Below are 19,505 nucleotides of genomic sequence, written 5' to 3' on the forward strand. Positions count from 1 at the left end.
CATGTCGATATTGACATGACTTATTGCACCTAAATCGATTCATCAGTTTCCAATATCTTTGAGGAGGTTAGCCTATTTAGGGGGCATGGCTAATGACTTGTGGTCAATTAGTTGGCTCCATCTTCTTAAAGCTTGTATCCGTTTTGAGCTTGGTGGAAGAAAAGCAAGTACCGTTGTTTTTTACTCTGAAAATAAAATTGTTTTCAGGTAACTAACAGTTACTATTATGTGAATTTATATGTTTTTCGAACTTCTTGAAGACAAACTTTCAAAATTTTGTCAGTCAAACAAATATTAGAATTGTTTTCTATTATATATATATATATTCATTGGCAAGAAATACGTACACCACACACACCCATTTTGACCCTCAGGGATTTCAAACTCTCACCATTCACTTTGGTAGGTAGAGAAGTTACCATTAGGTGATATGGCTCTCGGTAATTATTTTATATTATATAAAAAAATCGAACCAATACGAGAATGATTGATTTTCTTCCTTGTTAAGTCGAAATTTTTTTTTTCTGTACTTCTAACCTTTTGCCATCCCAATCGGCTCTCTTCCTTCGCTTTGAGAGACGTTTTGTCCGAACAGCAGAACATAAACCCTAAAAAGTGGAAGTGCACAGAGGAAGAATTTTGAAAAAAACATCCATCCATCTGGTGAAAGTCTGTTGTTGATTGAAGAGAAATAACGAGGAGTATTGAGACACATTAAAATGATGATGAATCAACTTATTAACCTCCATTAATATATATATATATATATATATATATATATATATGCTTCCATTTCCAGTATCTTCGTGCAGAGAGAGATTTCACAAACTAATTTATTAACAGAACATCTCAAACATGAATGAGAACATAGATTACATAACATCAAACTTTGCATACAAATAAACAGGACATGACCAAGAACCTTTATTGCCTTTTGGCTGCAAGACCTACAAAGCTCAGCTATAAATGTAAATTCAGATGCTTAAAAACATACAAAACCAATGTATTCTTCTAATTCATGGACCTGTAGAAACGCTCTGACTGGTCCTCTCATTGTGTGTCCCTGAACAATAAACGCATGTTTGTATACAGTTCCTGCACCAGATTAGTAATAAAAAAATAAAAAATAAAATAAAATTCAAATTCTCCTAGAGAGAAAGAGAGAGAGAGAGAGAGAGACCTCTTAGAAAACATTTTTTTGTAAATCCTCTAGTCCAGGATCAACTTTAACTTCCTTTTCATCTTCATTTGTCCCAAAAAGAGGAGCATCAAGCTTAGGAGGGTTCTGAAGATTTGATGGCATATGTTAACGTTAGAAACTAAACAAAAACACATACAATGCAAAGTAGAGAACAGCAGATCATCTCTCACAACCTTAACTAGCCTAAGAAGCTACTATATTCGTCGTAAAATATTGTTTTCTATATCAGAAAATAAATTTACCAATACTGGTACACACTTTAACAAATTTTTAACATTTTCAACCTTAATGGCAAGCTTTTTCTTTGTGCAATCCATACAAATATAAGTAACAATCATGAATTTTTTTTGGCACGCTATGGGTGTCAATGTGAAATTAAATCCCCCCATCCCCACAGAAATAACAGTAAATAATTTTAGGCTAAAAGAGAAAAAAAATCATGCCAAACAGCACAGATAGGAAAAAATAGGTTTCATTCACCTTGATTATGAATTCCAAACTAAATTTTCATACTATATAGATTTTTGTAATTACCATGCAACGAACTAGAGCCCAATTGATACCCCGAAAGAAAGGGTGTTTCTTCACTTCGTTTGCTCCTTCACGTGAACCCAGTCTGTTCTTGGGATCTCTATGTAACAATCGATACATCAACTGCTTTGCTTGAAGACTTACCTGCACAAGGTAAAAATTTCTTTCAAATGCTGTAGCATTTTAATTTTTTCTATAAAAAATCCTTCATTTCCATGGCTGGTGTCAGTTTTATTTTAGTAGAACTAAAGTTCTATATAAGAAACAAAATGTGTCGTGATATAAATAAAATGATACATTACTTGTGAAATCAAAAAACCAGTCCACTAGGTGATTCTTTTTTATTGGCTATGCAATACTGCTGTTTCAGCAAACTTGTATTTTGAGATCTTATGAATTTATTAAGAGAGGGAATGAATAAGTGTGCTAGAAAATCTCACCGATACACTTCCTGGAAACTTAAGATCCCTATGCAGAATGTTGGCAAATGTCTTTTGCCTCGTCTTTCCCCTAAACGGCGTATATCCATAAAACATTTCATATAGAAGAATGCCTATCAAAGTAACCAGAAGTCGATCAGTAAAGACATTGTTAGGTGAGTTTTAATGAGATTTAACTACTTTTAAAGATGTTTATATTGAGGTGGAAACTGTATCATTCTGAACTTGAGAGTGCAGTACATGATTTTCATGCAGTACTACTGCATAAATATTAGTAATTTTCAAAAAATAAACATGTTCCAAGATCAAAGGAACATGTTTCTGTCTCAATTTTTTTTTTTTTTTTTTTTTTTTTTTTTCACCTTCCCATTTTTTGTATGTACATAGATGGATCGGAACAACTTTGGCAGAATCCTCTTGCTCAAACATGTGGTTGACCCAAAGATACTTGGATTAAAATAATTCCTATTAAAAGATCCGACTCAATCTGGCCTTTGTATGGCCTCAAAACAGAAGAGTTGGAAATCTTAGCTTGACCGAAAGAAGTTATTCTAAAAGAAGTTATAACTCAAATGATGTCTGAACTAATTACAGAGAAATCAAGAAATGCAAGCTTACCAAGGGCCCACCAGTCCACCGCACTAGTATGGCCTGCTCCTGTTATGATTTCCTGCACATTTTTACGAAAATTGGCATTCTTAATCGGAATTTTTTTTGAAAGGAATGGAAAGCATGTAACATAAAGGATTTTTTTTAAGAGCGAACAAGTTACTTAAACCCCAAGAGAACAATCTCAACAGATTGCAATGAAGAAACCTTTTTGTCAACTACATATTGAAAGCTATGCCAACTGAACAAAAGATAGCAGAAGAAACTAAAAAGCAACTCCCCTGGCCCTCAATAGTTTTAAATTTTATTTGTATTTTTTCTTCGAAGGCACAATATTTTATCTGTAGCTTAACTCGTAATACTTCTAATACTTCCTTTTAGCTTAATCAAAGTTCATATCGGAACCTTACACCTATACCTGAAAATATGATTCTAAGTGCCACCACTATGATTGACATTTAAACTGAATAGGCAATCTAAAATCTTGAAATATTTCAGTGCGGCTTGGAATTTGAAAGATGAATCTATTGAGCCAGTGAGACAAGTTTTTAGTGAGATCTGAGGACTGGTGAATCCTAGAACATAACAGCAGTAGAAGATAAAAGCATAAATGATGCATTCTTTGCTTATCATGTCTGAGTAGTGCCCCACAGAAAAATGCATAGCATGCAAATACGTAATATGAGTTTTTTTTTTCTTTCTATTTAATCTCTAATCACTACAATAATATATGCATTTATTTAATGATGATAATCAAGGAGGCAGCACCCATAACTAGAGATCCATTAATGTTTTGTTCAAATGAATATATATATATATATATATATATATATATATTGTTCAAAAAATTAGACTAACCGGAGCTATATACTCCTCAGTTCCTACAAAAGAGTTTGAAGCTCGCATTGGTTCAGCCATAAAGATTGGATTTTGTTGACGTTTGTGATGCTTTTTCTTTTCATTTATCTCTGGAATCAAAAGCTGCAAAAAAATAACAATCCCAATAGAGTGTATTGTGATCATACTTAGTAAGATGAATTCCGAAAAGATAACCTTCAATAGAGTAAATAAGATTAGAGAGTAGAAGCACCTGTGGCTTGCATGATGTCAAACAGGACAAATCAAAATCTGTCAGGGACACATGCCCATTGTTCTGGAGTAAAATATTTTCAGGCTTTAAGTCCCTATAAATTATACCTGTAGGGTAAACAGCAAATGTATGATATATGAGAGACCGAATTCTCTTATTTATAAGGTGTGTGTAGTGTCAGTCACTTAGCAGACTCCCAAAGAAAACAAAGATTGAATTGTGTAAGTTTTTTTTTCTCTCTCCCCCATTTTTTCAGTGCTTGACTTAATACCATTATTACTCTGAAGCATTACTAATCATTTGTATTCTTTTATCTAGAAATTACATCCATTGTGTGCAGCGTCAGCATTATATTGATGGATGAAGTATAACATAATCAGAGTAGGGACAAGAATACCCCAGAATGAAGAATGATTGAAGTTGGGGATAAAGCATCCTTTAGACAGATGAACAATTTAAGCTAAGCATACAGATTCCAGTGATAATCAATTTGTACTAAAACAAAAGTTAAAACATTATCTTTAAACTTGGACATGCTCAAATTAGTATCAATAAACTTACTTATTTGAAGGTGATTTCTAACTAAAGGAATATTTTAAATAAGAAAGATGAATTCTACCTTGACAGTGAAGGTATTCCAAGGCAATTACTACTTCTGCAGCATAGAATCTACAGACATCAACAACTTTGTGTCAGTTCAATTACAAGTCATATATCAGCAAAAAAAAAAAAAATTCCTTCTCTTGTTGGATTAATCTACATATTCAGGCCGATGCAATAGGTTTCTCACTATATGGTAAACAAAGATTATCAAACATAAACTTGCATATATTACATAGCACACTAGATTTTCATAGGCAGGTATCCAAGCGACACCTACAGGTTGTCAGACATTGGTCAAGACTCAAGAGTATCACAAGAGATATGTCTAAACGACATTACATCAGATTAAAAACTTTGGTCAATATACAATACATCCATGTGCATTAGCATATATTCATTACAGTTATTTCTTATGGCTTCATGAAAAAGTAATTTCATATAGCACGTCTCCTTTTATTTTTGTAGCTGAGGACCATATTAGGTAAAAAGTTCACACACCATATCAATTCTTTGTATGGATCAGAAAATGAAAGGAACACAGTTCAAACTAACTGCACCAACCAAAAAAAGCGTAAACTAAATTATTTTCTCTTAATACAAAGTAACTTACTTACCGCCCAAAATAAAATAAAATAAAATAAATAAACAATGGTTTTGAATTGTTCTATTTAGCAATTAATGATGAAATAACTTAACAAGATCACTGCCTTGTAAGTGATTAAAAATGGGCTTTAATTAAGATGAGCAGTAGAATATGCTGGAATACAAATGACTAAAGTAAAATGCTTATGGGATTTGCTTCAGATACAGAGAAAAATTACCGAAACCTACAATGGTAATGTCTCAAATCCTATATGCTCAAAACTACCATAGTAAATTCACACAACCATGCAACGCTCTCCTCTCGTACTCGAAATGTAATATTGTTAAATTCTTTTACCTTACAGCATCTTCCTTCAAAACCTTCATAGGCTGTCTGTCCAGAAGCACGAAGAGCTCTCCACCAGGGCAGTAATCCGTTACGAGACAAATATGTGTTTTGGTCTGCAAAATAAATTAATATTTATATTTCAAGAAAACCATATAAAATTGAGGGAATTGGACAAGTCTGTCTTTTCATATCAACTGCTAACTTATTTTGAATTTGAAGCAAAAAGAATAGGGGAAACTTTTGAGAACACAAGTGTATGGCATTCAAATGGAAATCCTATTATAACGAATCCATCAGGAAATTTGCATGCATGAAAGTTTAATATTTATGCTTCAAGTTTCTTGCATCCATGAAGAGGGGTTAAGTACTTTAAACAATCAGTTTCCTCCGCTCATAGCAGTCCTCTACATATATCTTTAGTGCAAATCCATATTCTACTTTCTGAGTTCATACAATATGTCTAACCTGAAATGAAGCATACAATGCAGGAAGAAAAGGGTGATCTAACATGTCCAGGATTTCTCTTTCTGCACAAGCTCTATGCACCTGCAATGAAGAAAGGAAAGGAATTCTGTCAAGAGAAAGGAGAGAATGCCGGCACTAAATGATTTATTAAATTCACATGAAAATCAATGCCTCAATAAATATGACAGATTGCGACCCTAACAAGATGGTGAGGAAGTAATATCTTAATTGGTTCTACATTGGTACATCATAAACAGTGTTTTCCATAGAACATGAAACCGGTGAAACTAAGAGGGAAAGAGAGAGGTGGGGGGAAGATGGAAGATTTCAATACCTTGTTACGGTTGAGCATAATATTCTTATCCATGGCTTTCATTGCAAAGTATTCGTCAGTTCCACACAGTTCCACCAAATGCACACTGCCATACAGTCGGTAAGTTATGTCTTTATCTCCATGAAAAAGTAAAAGTCAAAGCAGAAAAAATGGAAGAAATTGATATTGGGACTAGCCCTAAAAAATAACTCAATTCTCCTTCAAGAATTCTCAGAAGGAAAAACTATTGTAGGTTCAGATGATCCATTATATTTTTTATATAGCTTACATATTTCAGTCCGTGTATAATAACGAACATAAAAAAAATTATTCAGTAAATCTAGCCATATTTATTCACTATATGACTTATGTCATACAGTGGTGGAAACAGCTATAGCAAGAACATCAAAAATGCATCTATAGTAACAAACCAGGACTTACACCTACTAAAGCAAATTGAGAGCACTTCCCTAGTACATGAGTGAAGGGTGTGATCCTATCTTATTAGGGACATATAACTGCAGATAATGTTGAATACCAACTCTGGTCTTTCAATATAAATATATCAAATTTCAACCCCTACAATGCAGAGTTGTCTCACTTCTGTCATGAGTTCTTTTTTTTTTTTATAAAAAAAGATAATATTCTTATCAATCACAACATTCTAATGTAAGATATGACAGAGGTTGGCGTTGCAGAATATGATGTTCATCACCCCATTCATTGTTGTGACAATTTACGGGATTTATTGATGCACCAATACTAACAAACTCTTCCTAATATGAACTCCGCATATGATGTAAACAGATCTCATGAACCAAAACAAGAACCATCAAATACAAAGTAAGACCACAAAGTCCCTCCAAACTGAAAGAAAAATATACTGAGAGCAATTGACAAACCTGCCCGTATCACCAGATCCCAGGGGCTTTATTGGCTTAAAATGCTTCAAGCCTATTTGTTCCCCACTATCTAGAATCTGCAAAGCATGAATCATATGGCACATGAATGACCTAATGAGATAATAAATGCAAGAGAAGCAACAAAGTGAGATAAAAAAAATGCAGGATCACCAGGACAATAGATAAATCTGTTTTAAATGCTACATTATGTATAAACAAAGATTCCAGATGTTTTCTTTGAAACCACTCAATTGAATGCGTGCCAAGTTCATGCACAATGACATAAATCATTAACAATTCATGCAAATTGATACAAGCCTTCAAAGTGTTGAGTTGAAGTGCATGGCCTTAAAACTATATTAATAGAGGAACAGAAATAACTATAAAATCCATATGAATTTCGTTACGTAAACAACAATTAAGCCTTGACTCCATTTAAGTAGTAAAATTTTGTCAGAATACAGAGGTGCAAATATTTGTCAAAAGTACTATACCTTTTGAATAGCTCTCCAAGGTGAACTGTCCTTCCTATGGGGCTTCGGGTGAACTAATTTTGAATGATTACTCCATAAATCCTCTGGTTTCTGCATTTAAATATGGAGTTTGTCACAAATTTCTAAGCCTTGGAATTATTAAAATTTCTTACCAAAAAAAAATATATCATTTTAGTGTTGAATATTTGGACTTTACCATATTGGCATCCGGAAGTTCCCTAACCGCATCATCAACATTTTCAGCAGTTTCTTTCACCTGAGAGTGTACAAAGAAAACTCTTTCAGTAAGACATAAAAATGTTTCTACCAGTCACTGTAAGACCATATATGAAGTATGTTATTGCGTTCCATTGTATGTGCGCGCGCCTGTACGTTTGTAAATGCACACCAGCTCAATTGTGTATACAAATAAAAAATCACATGCAAAAACAATGAAAAATAGAGTATAGAATAAATCAATGAACAATATAAAAGGTTGATACCAGTTTTGCACTCTCTTGTGCTGTAGTCTCGGGAATACAGTTCTGAAGTGGTTCGACATGTTCACTGCCATCCAGTTGTACCCCAATAAAGTACTGTACTTCCCCCTGTTTACAGAAACCAATGAAAATTATTGGTTATTGACAGTTGATTGTTAGCTAATAAACAAAAAAAACATTTAGAACCACAAGACCATGTCTCTTGTTATGATGGTCATTTTACCTTTTGGTCACGCATAGGCTGCAGATGAAACAAATTCCAGAACTTTTTGCCTAGGGTCATTTCAGAGAAATTTAATTAATATGGCGCCAAAAAATTTAATCAAGGTCAGGTTCTCAGTCATTATTATAGCAAAAGTAATGCAACCAATACACAAGCAGATAGACATTGTAGAGGAACACTTATATTAATTTAGAGTGTTCATTAGAATATGGAAATGCCAAATGTTAACCATACCAGTCTTGGTGTAGTTAATGAGCTGCACGGTAACATCTGTTTGATTATCAATTGCATCTCTAATTTTCCTCACAGTAGCTGGATCAGTTTCGGGGCCTTGAAGAAACCTGCATCAATTCAACCAAAAGTACAGAAATCCCGGAAGGAAAACAAAACAAAACAAAAAACCTGAACTTCGAACATTTCCCAATATCAATGTTTTGTTACCTGCAATTTCTTCCTAAGATTTCTTCTCGACTATACTCTGTCAGCTCCAAGAAGCTATCCGATGCAAAAATCTGAAAATCCAAGCAATCAAAATTATCAAACAAACATATTACATCTTCTTTTGCTGTTTGTAAGATCAAATAATAAATAAAAACATCATTTGTTTTTGTGGAATATAAATTTGAACTAGTAGTCTTACAATTGGATTATCAGGCAGCCTAGGATCGGTAATGACAAAATTTTTCTCTATACGTTCAAGTGTTGTAGCCAAGTCAATACCCTTTCTCATTTCCTTCTGCCTTACTTTGTCATCAGGCCTCTCATCATCCTCGCTCTCATCATCATCATCCACAACATCTTCAGTATCAAACAACTCCTCCTCCTTCTCATGAGCACTAGGACGACTTTTCTTCATAATCCTAAAGCAAGAAAATAGTGATATAATATAAGAGTATTTGTATATGTATGCATGTAAGGATTCATAGAGTTCATTATAAAAGTTTGGTCACCTTTTTTGTTCTCATTTCAGTCTAGTAAATGTGAACTTAAATATAAAATTCCTCTTGAATATAGAAAATAACACGAATTAAGAATGATAATCACCCCGCAGCTTAGAAGTATGCCAAAATTTTATGGCATGCCATGAATCATATATGTGTGTGTGTGTGTGTGTGTAAACATGTGCATTTAATCATATACACATATAGACACGTCTTTATTGAAAATAATGACTAATGGCTATAAAATGAATTACCCCATGAAAGAAAGTCGGCCAGTTTTTTTATGTTTTTTTTCAGGCAACTCGCTGATTCGCTGCATTGATTTTCTTGTACCACTGAGTGAATTCCGTCTAGCAGGAGGAATATTCTCTGAGTTTCGCCTCCCTAGCGCTTCAGATCTTTCTTGTTCACCGCCTCCTCCTGATTTCCTCATGAAGGGTCGATTCATTGATTCACTGAGTGCCCGTGGTCTCTTCACAGCATGCACTAGCTCAGTCAATGAACTCGTAGCCATCTCCTTCTGACGAGCTGCAAAACAGCTTGCTAATTAGTGACCAGCATTTTCAAATGACAATATGACATTGTTTTGATTCTGTTATATATTCATATATACAAACTATGCTGTTACCAATTGAAAATGTATATCTGCTAAAAAGGCTTCAAAGTAGTCACTGAATTTTTTTTTAGACACAATTTACTCATATGTAAGACATTACTTCGTGTAGCTAGTCATATTAAGAAAGCGAGTTTGTATATATAAGGACAGTCATTTTGCAGATTTCCTTCCCGAGACTTCATAAGAGGAACCACACTGAGATGGGAATTTTTATAAAAACCAGTAAATTTTCTCTAATTTCAATTTCAAAGCACCAATTTCGTGCAACCGAACACAATATTAGTGTCTTTGGCTATCTTGGTTACTGGTTAGCGATAACTTGTGAACATGATAGAGCAGACTGAGAGTAATTAAGATTCTAATCAATACTTTCTAAATACTTTTGAGTACTATGGAGTATTATATAAAGCCAATGAATCCATATATACATATATATAGATATATATTGTTAGAAGGCCAATATATTCTATTAACAAATCAAGGATGCTCTTAAGATGAACATGTTTTTTTTAGTGCTGTGTAGACTGTAGCATATCATCAAGCACCATATATACATAAGATATTATGTAAATTATGTGGTCCATTAAAGCTTAGTGAGAATGTGTAATAGGAGGTGTACAGTGAGTACCATCATATCGAATCAAAGATTCAGCCAGCCCATTGGGACGGACCGCCTTGTCCTTGGACCCTTCTGTATGCTTGCTTACCTCCACTTGCATTCTGCAAAAAAATCACCAAAGAAAAATAATTAATGTTATCCACATGAATTATTAAAAAAAATTAAAATTAAAAGAAATTGTAACCAAAGTTTTATAATTGTTATTATTATTATTATTATTATTGATTTCTACTATACTGGGAGGAAAAAAAAAAAAATCAAAAGTTCAACAATTGTTTACTAGTGAATTTGTGCGGTCCAGTGGGACCACCCTGTGACATCAAATGTTAAATTATTGGAGTTTATACTTTGAAGTCGATGTGGGACAAGTCTCACTTATAATATTCTCCCTCACCCGAACTTGCGCAACTCCCTCGTTGCAGTCGGGCCACCCTATCTACCCAGAAAGAAAACCCAGACACCTCCGAATCGAGCGTTTGACGTGACACCAGATCAAGGACTGGGTCTGACTCTATCTCTGATACCAATTGTAACAGGTGAAAGTTTGTACATTTATCCAAAAATTTATTTAATCTGTTGGGTAGTACTGTATATTCCGTTGTGGGACTAATCCCACTTGTAACAACTTGAGTGACTCGATTGTCAAATGAGGACACAATTGGTTGGATTAAAGTTTAAACCGGATCAAAATTGGGCCCGATCCGCAGACCCATATCAAGTAAACATCAAAGATTGAATCTTGAAAATGCCTAGAAAAAGATGGACCAGTTAGCCAAAGAAAAAAAGGTAGAAATAATTGGGTAAAAAAAGGCCCACGTTTCAATTCCATCCCTATCAAGAACTGAATCTATCAAAATGATAAGGTTTGGGATAGAGCCCAGTCGGCAAGAAAAGTGAAAGCATTATAGGAAGGACAAAAGGCACTACTGCTGCTTCCTCTTTGCGTCTATAATAGCCACTCATTTTGTTATTTGAAAAATGAATCAAAAGCCCACAAATTAGTGGATAGTATGTATTGTCATGAATAGTAACTTCATGTCATGTGGCTGATATAGTCCTAATTGTCCCCAGGTTAAAAAAAAAGTTAAAAATAAAAGCCAAACAAAAGGTGGTGTGACAGGTGTCACAACCTTTTCTTTTCTCACATGAGAGAGGGGTGGTGGGGGTAAGTTGGGAAAAGGGTAACTTTTTAAATTAATCCAATCTCCAGATCCACTAAACATAATCTGTCCAAAATTTGATAAAAATATGGGACAGAGAGATGGATACCTTTCACATGAGGTTTACTTTTTACTTTTAGAAATTTACTGTTCTCCCAACAGAGAGAGAGAAGCGGTTAAGTAGGGGAAAAGGGTGACTTTCTAAGTTAATCCTGTCTCCAGACTAACATACATCTGTCCAAAAATGGATAAATATATTTCACATGAGGACCTATACTTACTTTTTACTTTTAGAAATTTAATGTTTTCCCAAATCTTTCACACATAGAAAGAAAGAAATCAGCTAAAATATTTACTTAATTTAACTTTTTACTGTATAACTAATGCTAGATACCATAAAATATTTTTTCTAGTACAGGTCACGAGAGATCAACTTGTCACTTTGACCAAATTTCGTAAAATGGACTTCTTTCAACAAGATATTTATTTATTTATTATTATTAAAAAGTATGGTATATATTTGTTACTCCGTATTATTTTGGCTTGAGTAGAGGACATCGTAGATAAGAATCAAAGATTTATAATGTGAAACTTACCCTATAAATTTGAGTACTTTTCCAGTTTCGTCCTTGATAGGAGCTATTGTGAGAAGATTCCAAAAAGGGGTCCCGTCTTTCTTGTAATTCAGTAACCTCCCACAGTAATTCTTCCCGGCCTGCAGTGCTTCCCGGATCTTTGCCACATCTTCCGGGTCGGTTCCTGCACCCTGTAAAAACCGACTGCACCCACCATACCAACAAAATGTCTTAAATACCCCTATTAACCTTGTTAATGACCGACAGTTACAAAGAAGATCACAATTGTTACCAGTTTCTGCCGACTACTTCTTTTGATGTATAACCAGTCATCTTAAAGAAGCCCGCACTTGCATACATGATCGGGTAGTCGGGTTTGGTAGCATCCGAAACAACGAATGTCTGTTGAAAAGTCGATAATGCATCTTTTATGTCCTCGGATACTCTCAGACCTCCTCTTTCCTTGCCTGTATGACAAAATTCTCAAATTACTATCTATTCCCATCTTATTACAATTTTTTTTTTGAAGATATTAAATCAACTCTTTGAATTTGAAATTAGAAAAAAAAAAAAAAAAAATTGATTTAAAATTTAAATAAATTAAATTTTTTTCATTTTTATTTCAAGTTGATTCATTTTTATTTGTTAAATAAAAAAATAAAAATAAAAAATGGTGAATTGCAATTCATTTATTCCAATTGATTTATGCATTTTTGTCTAAATTGTTCCTTACACTAAAAATTGCAAATAATTTCTAAATTATAAATTTGTCAGTGTACTTTACCTCCCCCATCATCCGATAAGTCACCGGAGCTCCGCATCGAGTTACCCGAGTTCCTTGTTGAGCTCCCGGGTTTGTTATTCGGGTCATCTCCCGAATTTCTCACTTTAACGCCTTTGAACTTGCCAGTTTCGTTGTCCGTTTTGAGAACTAGTCCCCATTCCGCTGCTCGTTGAGCGGCGGTGCCAACTTGACCCGGTGACGGAGATGCAGTCGCTGACTTTTGACCATCTGGATCGTTCATGATCGTCGAGATGGTCGTCTGGACGAACGGTGGCGATTGTGGTGGCGGTGGAGGAGTACTCATGAGGTCCTTGAGGGCCATCCATGAGGTGATTTCGTCGGCGTTTGCTCGACCCGACTTGGAGGAAAGCTTGGGTTGCTCCAGCTCTGGATTGTCACGTGGCTCTATCCAGCTCTGCCACGTGGGCTGCGAGCGCAAACTCGGGTTGGCGGGCCTGGAATTGTAAGTGGACGGATTGAACACTTCCAGTGAGCCTCGCTGGTCTCTGGGCAGTGGTGGTAAGAGGGACGCGGGCTTTTGTGCATGTTCTGATTGTTCCATCTCTGCATGAATATCACACACCAAATCAACAAAAATGCAATCCGTACCTCAACACATGTACATATTTATACACATATTCTAAAAGAACAATACCTAACTCCACACAGTGAAAAAGAATCTAATATGACATTTGTTCATTTTAAATTTTAATTATGAAAGATGATAGTAACAAAGGAAGCCTTCGGAAGGAGAGCGAAACGGCTCCCATCCACTTGATTGTTGATGTGGAGTCGTGTTCGGATCTCTCACAATCCATCAAGTGGAAGGGGAGCCATGGACTCCCGATTCGATTGTAAATTTTGGTCCCCTCCTGTGGAGGGAATCTAAGCATGCAGGCATGTTATACCGCTAGTGTAACAATGCATAACATCGTAATATAATAATTACCTGGTAAAATGCAATATTAAAAATTAATAATAATATAACGTAGTTATTGCATGAATGATTTAAATTACTTGAGGGTGCAATATGACAAATACATAATAAAAACACCATAATAAATTATTTGGTTCTTCCACAATTTAGTATGGGAGTACAAATTCGAAACGTTGTGTCAAAGCTTAGATCTATATCTAAGTCGATTGGTATGTCCGGTCAATAAAAATTTTACAATTCATTTAATGAAGAATCGTTTTAAAAAATATTTTTCAAGTATGGAGACCAATTACAGTGCTTAGTAAATTTCCGTTGGCTGATCCAACGTACTAATCACATGGCATATCCGGCTCGCACAATCACTTCTCCTAATTCCAAGAGTCGTGGATCAAGGAGGAACACTAACGACTCTACCTAACCCTATATTTATATATTAGAAAAAGGAAAGTGTTTTGTGCATAGTAGATATTGATGCTCTATAGATTCATATATAGCATAAGTTCCCTAATAAAAATCTAGCTATATCAACACATCTGTGGTGGGTCTCACACAGAGACCAGTTGTAGGTGAGGATTGAGAGTGATGTTTTGGAACTGCAGGTGCATGACACACATGAAGGATCCGAAGAACATTGGAGTTAATAGCACTATTTTCAGGGGGTTTTATGTCATTTCAAGTACCTCAAATGAATAAACATATGTTAGCTATGGTTTGTTCACAACAAAGACCTCTGAGCACCTTACATTTTCAAGGGCAATTTGGTCAGCTGGGAACATGTTGGGTCAGTACGAAAGACAAGATTACTGTAACCCTAGTTAGAAACAGCTAAATTGCTAAAAACTTATATTCCAATACACAAACTCACACAGATTTGTCTGAGTAGTTTGCTAATTAAAGAAAAGGGTCGCAACGTACAGGCCAATCTTTGCTGTCCATGAGAGTGATGGTCACGAGAGACGACGTTCTCACTATCACATTTAAGACGTTCATTATAACTCAAAAAACAAGAAAGTTATTTATATATATATATATTTTTTGATTTATTGACTAATAATTAAAGATGATCCGTCTAAAAGTGTGCAATGTGTTTAATTAACTAATTATTAACTACAAAGACTGATCATATAACTTAATAAAATTAAAAGAAAAAAAAAAAGATATTTGTAAAAGCTATAAAGAGCAACAAAACAAAAGAAAGACAAAAAAAATCAGAATTTCCAAAAAGTAATGTTATTAACAGACTGACTTTATATGAACTTCATGTTTTTTTCTTTTTTCCCAGTAAATATGAACTTGCTGATTTTGTGACAAAACAATGCAAACATAAGTCAACAATTGGGATTGAAAATACTCGAAATATAATTTTCGAAACGAGTACATGAATTTGCAGCAAAAATAATAATAATAATGATCAAGAATTTTGGTTTATGAACTTTCCATTGCTTGGAAGCAGAAAAATTTTTACAGAAATTATCTCCATTTAGGTGATCTTAATACAAATTCACTCTCAAATATGCTTCTTTCATGTGTTGAGAACTAAACACATATATGAAACATGAATGAAATCCAAAACTAAAATTCACTTCATCTTTCAAATGACTAGCAAACAAACAGAAAAAGTCAAGAAATGATTAAATACTATGAGAATCTCGGAGAATTACCTCAAATGAAGCAGAGAAGAGAGAGAGAGCTTGCTCAATTGGTGGACCTTTTACCTTCACTGCAAAGAACGAACAAATCGAACTATATGATGAAGATCGAAATGACTTGAGAGAGAGAGAGAAGCAGAGATGATTGAAAACGACGAGAAGAGGATGAATGAGAGAAGACTTTTTAATGGCGAAAAGGCCGAGAGAAAAGAAAATTTAAGAGAATGATTGTGGAAAAGGTTTTGCTTCCCATCCCTGGGTGCCTACAATTCACATGGCTCTACACGTACTCCTATATATGCCTTGAAATTCAATCATGAAAGATTTTTAAAAAGGAAGAAAACTTTTTCAGGAAACAATTATTTGTTTTTTGTGATTCAGAAAATCAAATCCCCACCTATGACCAGACTGGAACAAATTGGCAACAAAAAAAAAAAAAAGAGCAGAAGAAGACGCAGAACTAGAGAGAGAAAGGTGTGGGAGGCGTGGAGTCTTGCTTCTCATGTCTTTGTGTCTTGCTAGTGACAAAACACAGTTTGGATAAATTCACTTTTTATATATAGAAGGAGAAAATAATTAATTTTTTGGAAATTTTTATATTGCTTTGCCCATCCAAAAAAGACAGTATTTTGCATGTGAAATTGCTTGTACAATGGATTGCTTTTTAACTTTTTACTGCTCAACACCAATAGGATACCTTTAACATCGGTTGTTGGGAGTGGCAGTTATAAACCGTGCTACTTAGGGGTACTGATTCTATAGTTACCATTAATGCATATATAGTATACAACATTATCGATATCCTCGAAATACCTATTATATTTTCGTGCTATACATTGTTATTAATTGCAACAACTTCTTACCCACTCAAATGATATCTACCAAAATTTTCACACATTTTATTCACGAATTAAAACCTAAAACTTACTCGAACAAAAGCAAAACTTCTAAAACTTACTCGAACAAAAGCAAAATTTTCCAACACTAACAGATGAAGGAAAAACTTGTATAATATCACAATTCACTTTAGAATCGAAGTTTATTGTGAAGTTGCTAGAGATTTTTCTAATGCGACGAAAGCCTAAGGTAAAAGATTCATCTTGGTGGTGAAGTTGGACCGGATAGACTCCTTGACAATGTTTGTGGGAGGAGTTGGGATTCTTTGCGGTATAACATAAGTATCGGACATATCCCAACACTTACACATGTGACTCTTCACATACATGTGAGTTGTACAAAAAAATTTAGAGGCTAGCTTTAAGGGCTCTAAGGGAGTGAATTGAATTTAAGATTTTTTTTTTTCTTAATTGGTACTCATACATACATGTCTTTTCTGAGACTTGAAATCCTGACCTCCCTTTGAGAAGTAAGAGACCGATATCGCTAGGTCACTGATCCGTTGGTTTGAATTTAAGATCTTCATCTTATAAATCTAGTTTTTAATTAATTTTTCCACCCTCGTGATGTTTTATACTTCTTATTTATTGTGACTATCTCATTACATCTTCAAGATAGATTTGCATCAAGATTTTTGAAAGAGTATACATTGGCACTGCTGTTTTGTACTTCTTATTTATTGTGACTATCTCATTCCATCTTCAAGATAGACTTGCATCAGGAGTTTTTGAAAGAGTATACATTGGCACTGCTTCCAAAACGTACTGTTTTATTTGGATGTAAAATATATATATATATATATATATATATATATATATATATATATATATATTGGTATTTAGTTTTTTTTAAAAAATAATTTATCCAAGTAATTTTTATACTTCCACCCTATGAACTTAACCTCAACTTCAATTTATATCTTTGTCAATTATCAAAAAAGAAAAAATTATAAGGAAGAAGAAAAATATTACTTGAAAAAAGAAAATATTTTGATATTTTACAAACCGAATCTAAATGTAAAAAAATCTAATGGAACCTTGTTTTGCTGGCAGGTCTTAGGCGACCGAAGAACCGACTTTGATAGTAGCAAATGGTGGTGTCCGTGGGCATGTTCGTATGTTTAGGGTTTTTGCTGTTTAGAGTAATGAATTCAAAATAATAGTCAAGTGGGGTAATCTACACTCCAAATGCATGGAGGTGCTGTTTTGGTAATCTACAATTGCAAAATCCAATTTCATATCTTCTTAGATTACACCAAATCAATCTGACCTGACAACATTTAGGGAGGGTATTAAAACCAAAAAAAAAAAAATATATATATATACATATATACACACACCTTATATCCAAACCCAATTTTTTAGATGGGAAGATCGAATTTCCTTGGGACCTCCTCCATAGAATTTTCTTGGTGTATGTGAGATGGGTAAACTACATGTGTTCAATAATAAATTGTAAAATATTTTAAGAGGTCTGATATCACTATGGTAAACACAAAAAAATAAAAATAATTAATGATAATAATAATAACCTAAAATCTTAGGAGAAATGGTGTGGGTATAAATTACTCAATTTATGACCTTTATTTAATATCTTAAAATATCAATAAATCAATGAAAGTTTTAAAATGGATTGTTATCGTGAATCTAGAGAGTTTCAAATATTACCTTCACACTTGGCTACTTGAAATTACAAGTTGGGATCAGTTTTAAGTAGCTTTCACAACAAGTCCACACAACTCCTTGGATAGCTACACTCTACAATTCATGAAAACAATCAAAGCTTTTACTTGCAGTGATGTTGGCATTTTCATATCCCCATCTAAATAGCTAATCACCTTTTTAGGGCATTGATAATTTTAACTACGTTTTTTGGTGGGTAATGCTGACAGTAATTTTCATTCTTTAAAGTGGTCGGATTTTCTAACATTACTCGTTTAATTTTTATTAATTAATTAATAAATTATTTGATGATGAAGTTGTAGTAGGCCCAGCGGGCATTGGGACCCACGACCATGTGAATAACTTCTTTGGGCTATTATCTTATCTGGTCACAAGCTTTGCTAGGTCACATCATTCACAATATGTTGCCCGAGCCCAAGTGCCTTCCTTTTCCTTGTAGACCCACTTTTTGAGACAAAACTATAGAAGTAGAACCTAGAGTGGTCCCGCCCATTTGCTGTGTCTGGAAAAAAGTAATACGAGGAATAAATAACAGTAAAAATAAAAATAAAAAATCTTAGAGATTTCAAATTATTATTAAATCATTATACAATTGAATATGTAAATCATATATGAAGGAGGAAAAAGTGAGGGTAAAAATTCAAAATATCATTTCGGTTTGAGGATAATCACTTCTTTTTTAACGGGTTCATTGGTTAAAAGTTAAGTCACACAGTAACACCATTATTCTTATATTTTGTACGTATTTTCAATAATGTCTATTCTTTATGATTTAAATTTTATCGTCTTTTCACTTGTTCTTATTCTTGCTTTATATAACTTAGATTAAAAGTATTTAGATCATATTCATTTAGGAAAAAAAAAAAAGTATTTAGATCACACTCACCCTAACATATAATTTGCAAACTAAATTATGATTGAATTGATCTACATATTTGGATATGTGGATTTAAGTAACCACGGAAATTAGAAATTTGGAAGTCTTATTATTGAGGTCTAATAGGGCAAAATTTATTGGATTTTTTTCTTCTACAGTGTACTTGCAGTGAATTGTCAGACTTATAATTTTTAATAGGTCATTTATGTAAAAAATAAGAAAATAAGATCCTCAATTTGCTTGTATTTTATATAAATAACTAATCAAAATTATTGAATTAGACAATTTACTACAACTTTTTTATTTGAGTATCACTATTTCTTTTATTGTGATTATTTAATTTTCTTTTCTTTTCTTTTTAGCGTAAAAGAAGATAGAGTGGTATTGGTGAAGGATTAAGAGCAAAATTTAAATGTTACTGTATTACTTACTATTTGTCGTCATCCATCCTAGTTTATTGAGAAATTTATGAAATGACATAAATTTT

At 33.7% G+C, this 19,505-nt stretch overlaps 1 protein-coding gene across 3 annotated transcripts; it reads right to left on the bottom strand.

The window, feature by feature from the left end:
• Nucleotides 1-819: 819 nt before the first annotated feature.
• Nucleotides 820-16,092, bottom strand: LOC132269506 (phototropin-1). Of its 3 annotated transcripts, none has more exons than XM_059770719.1 (25): nt 15,575-16,092; nt 12,977-13,540; nt 12,485-12,659; nt 12,214-12,396; nt 10,467-10,558; nt 9,477-9,750; nt 8,922-9,141; nt 8,723-8,793; nt 8,516-8,622; nt 8,282-8,331; nt 8,062-8,166; nt 7,776-7,835; nt 7,580-7,669; nt 7,086-7,162; nt 6,205-6,289; nt 5,871-5,951; nt 5,415-5,518; nt 4,491-4,540; nt 3,872-3,978; nt 3,640-3,762; nt 2,791-2,842; nt 2,173-2,285; nt 1,736-1,876; nt 1,181-1,285; nt 820-1,063 (listed from the first exon to the last, which is right to left on the bottom strand). In XM_059770719.1, the coding sequence occupies exons 2-24, from the start codon at nt 13,536-13,538 to the stop codon at nt 1,184-1,186; spliced, it is 3,024 nt and encodes a 1,007-aa protein (XP_059626702.1). In that variant the 5' UTR covers nt 13,539-13,540; nt 15,575-16,092; the 3' UTR covers nt 820-1,063; nt 1,181-1,183. The 3 variants fall into 3 exon arrangements, with proteins under 3 accessions (XP_059626702.1, XP_059626704.1, XP_059626703.1); XM_059770721.1 differs by having other exon boundaries at nt 820-1,095; XM_059770720.1 differs by lacking the exon at nt 15,575-16,092 and adding an exon at nt 13,632-13,792.
• Between the last annotated feature and the right edge of the window lie 3,413 nt (nt 16,093-19,505).

The sequence above is a fragment of the Cornus florida genome, unplaced genomic scaffold (genome assembly GCF_030987335.1).
Source record: "Cornus florida cultivar Cherokee Brave unplaced genomic scaffold, ASM3098733v1 CherokeeBrave_3.0.0_Hap2_Chr08, whole genome shotgun sequence".
Lineage (NCBI taxonomy): Eukaryota > Viridiplantae > Streptophyta > Magnoliopsida > Cornales > Cornaceae > Cornus > Cornus florida.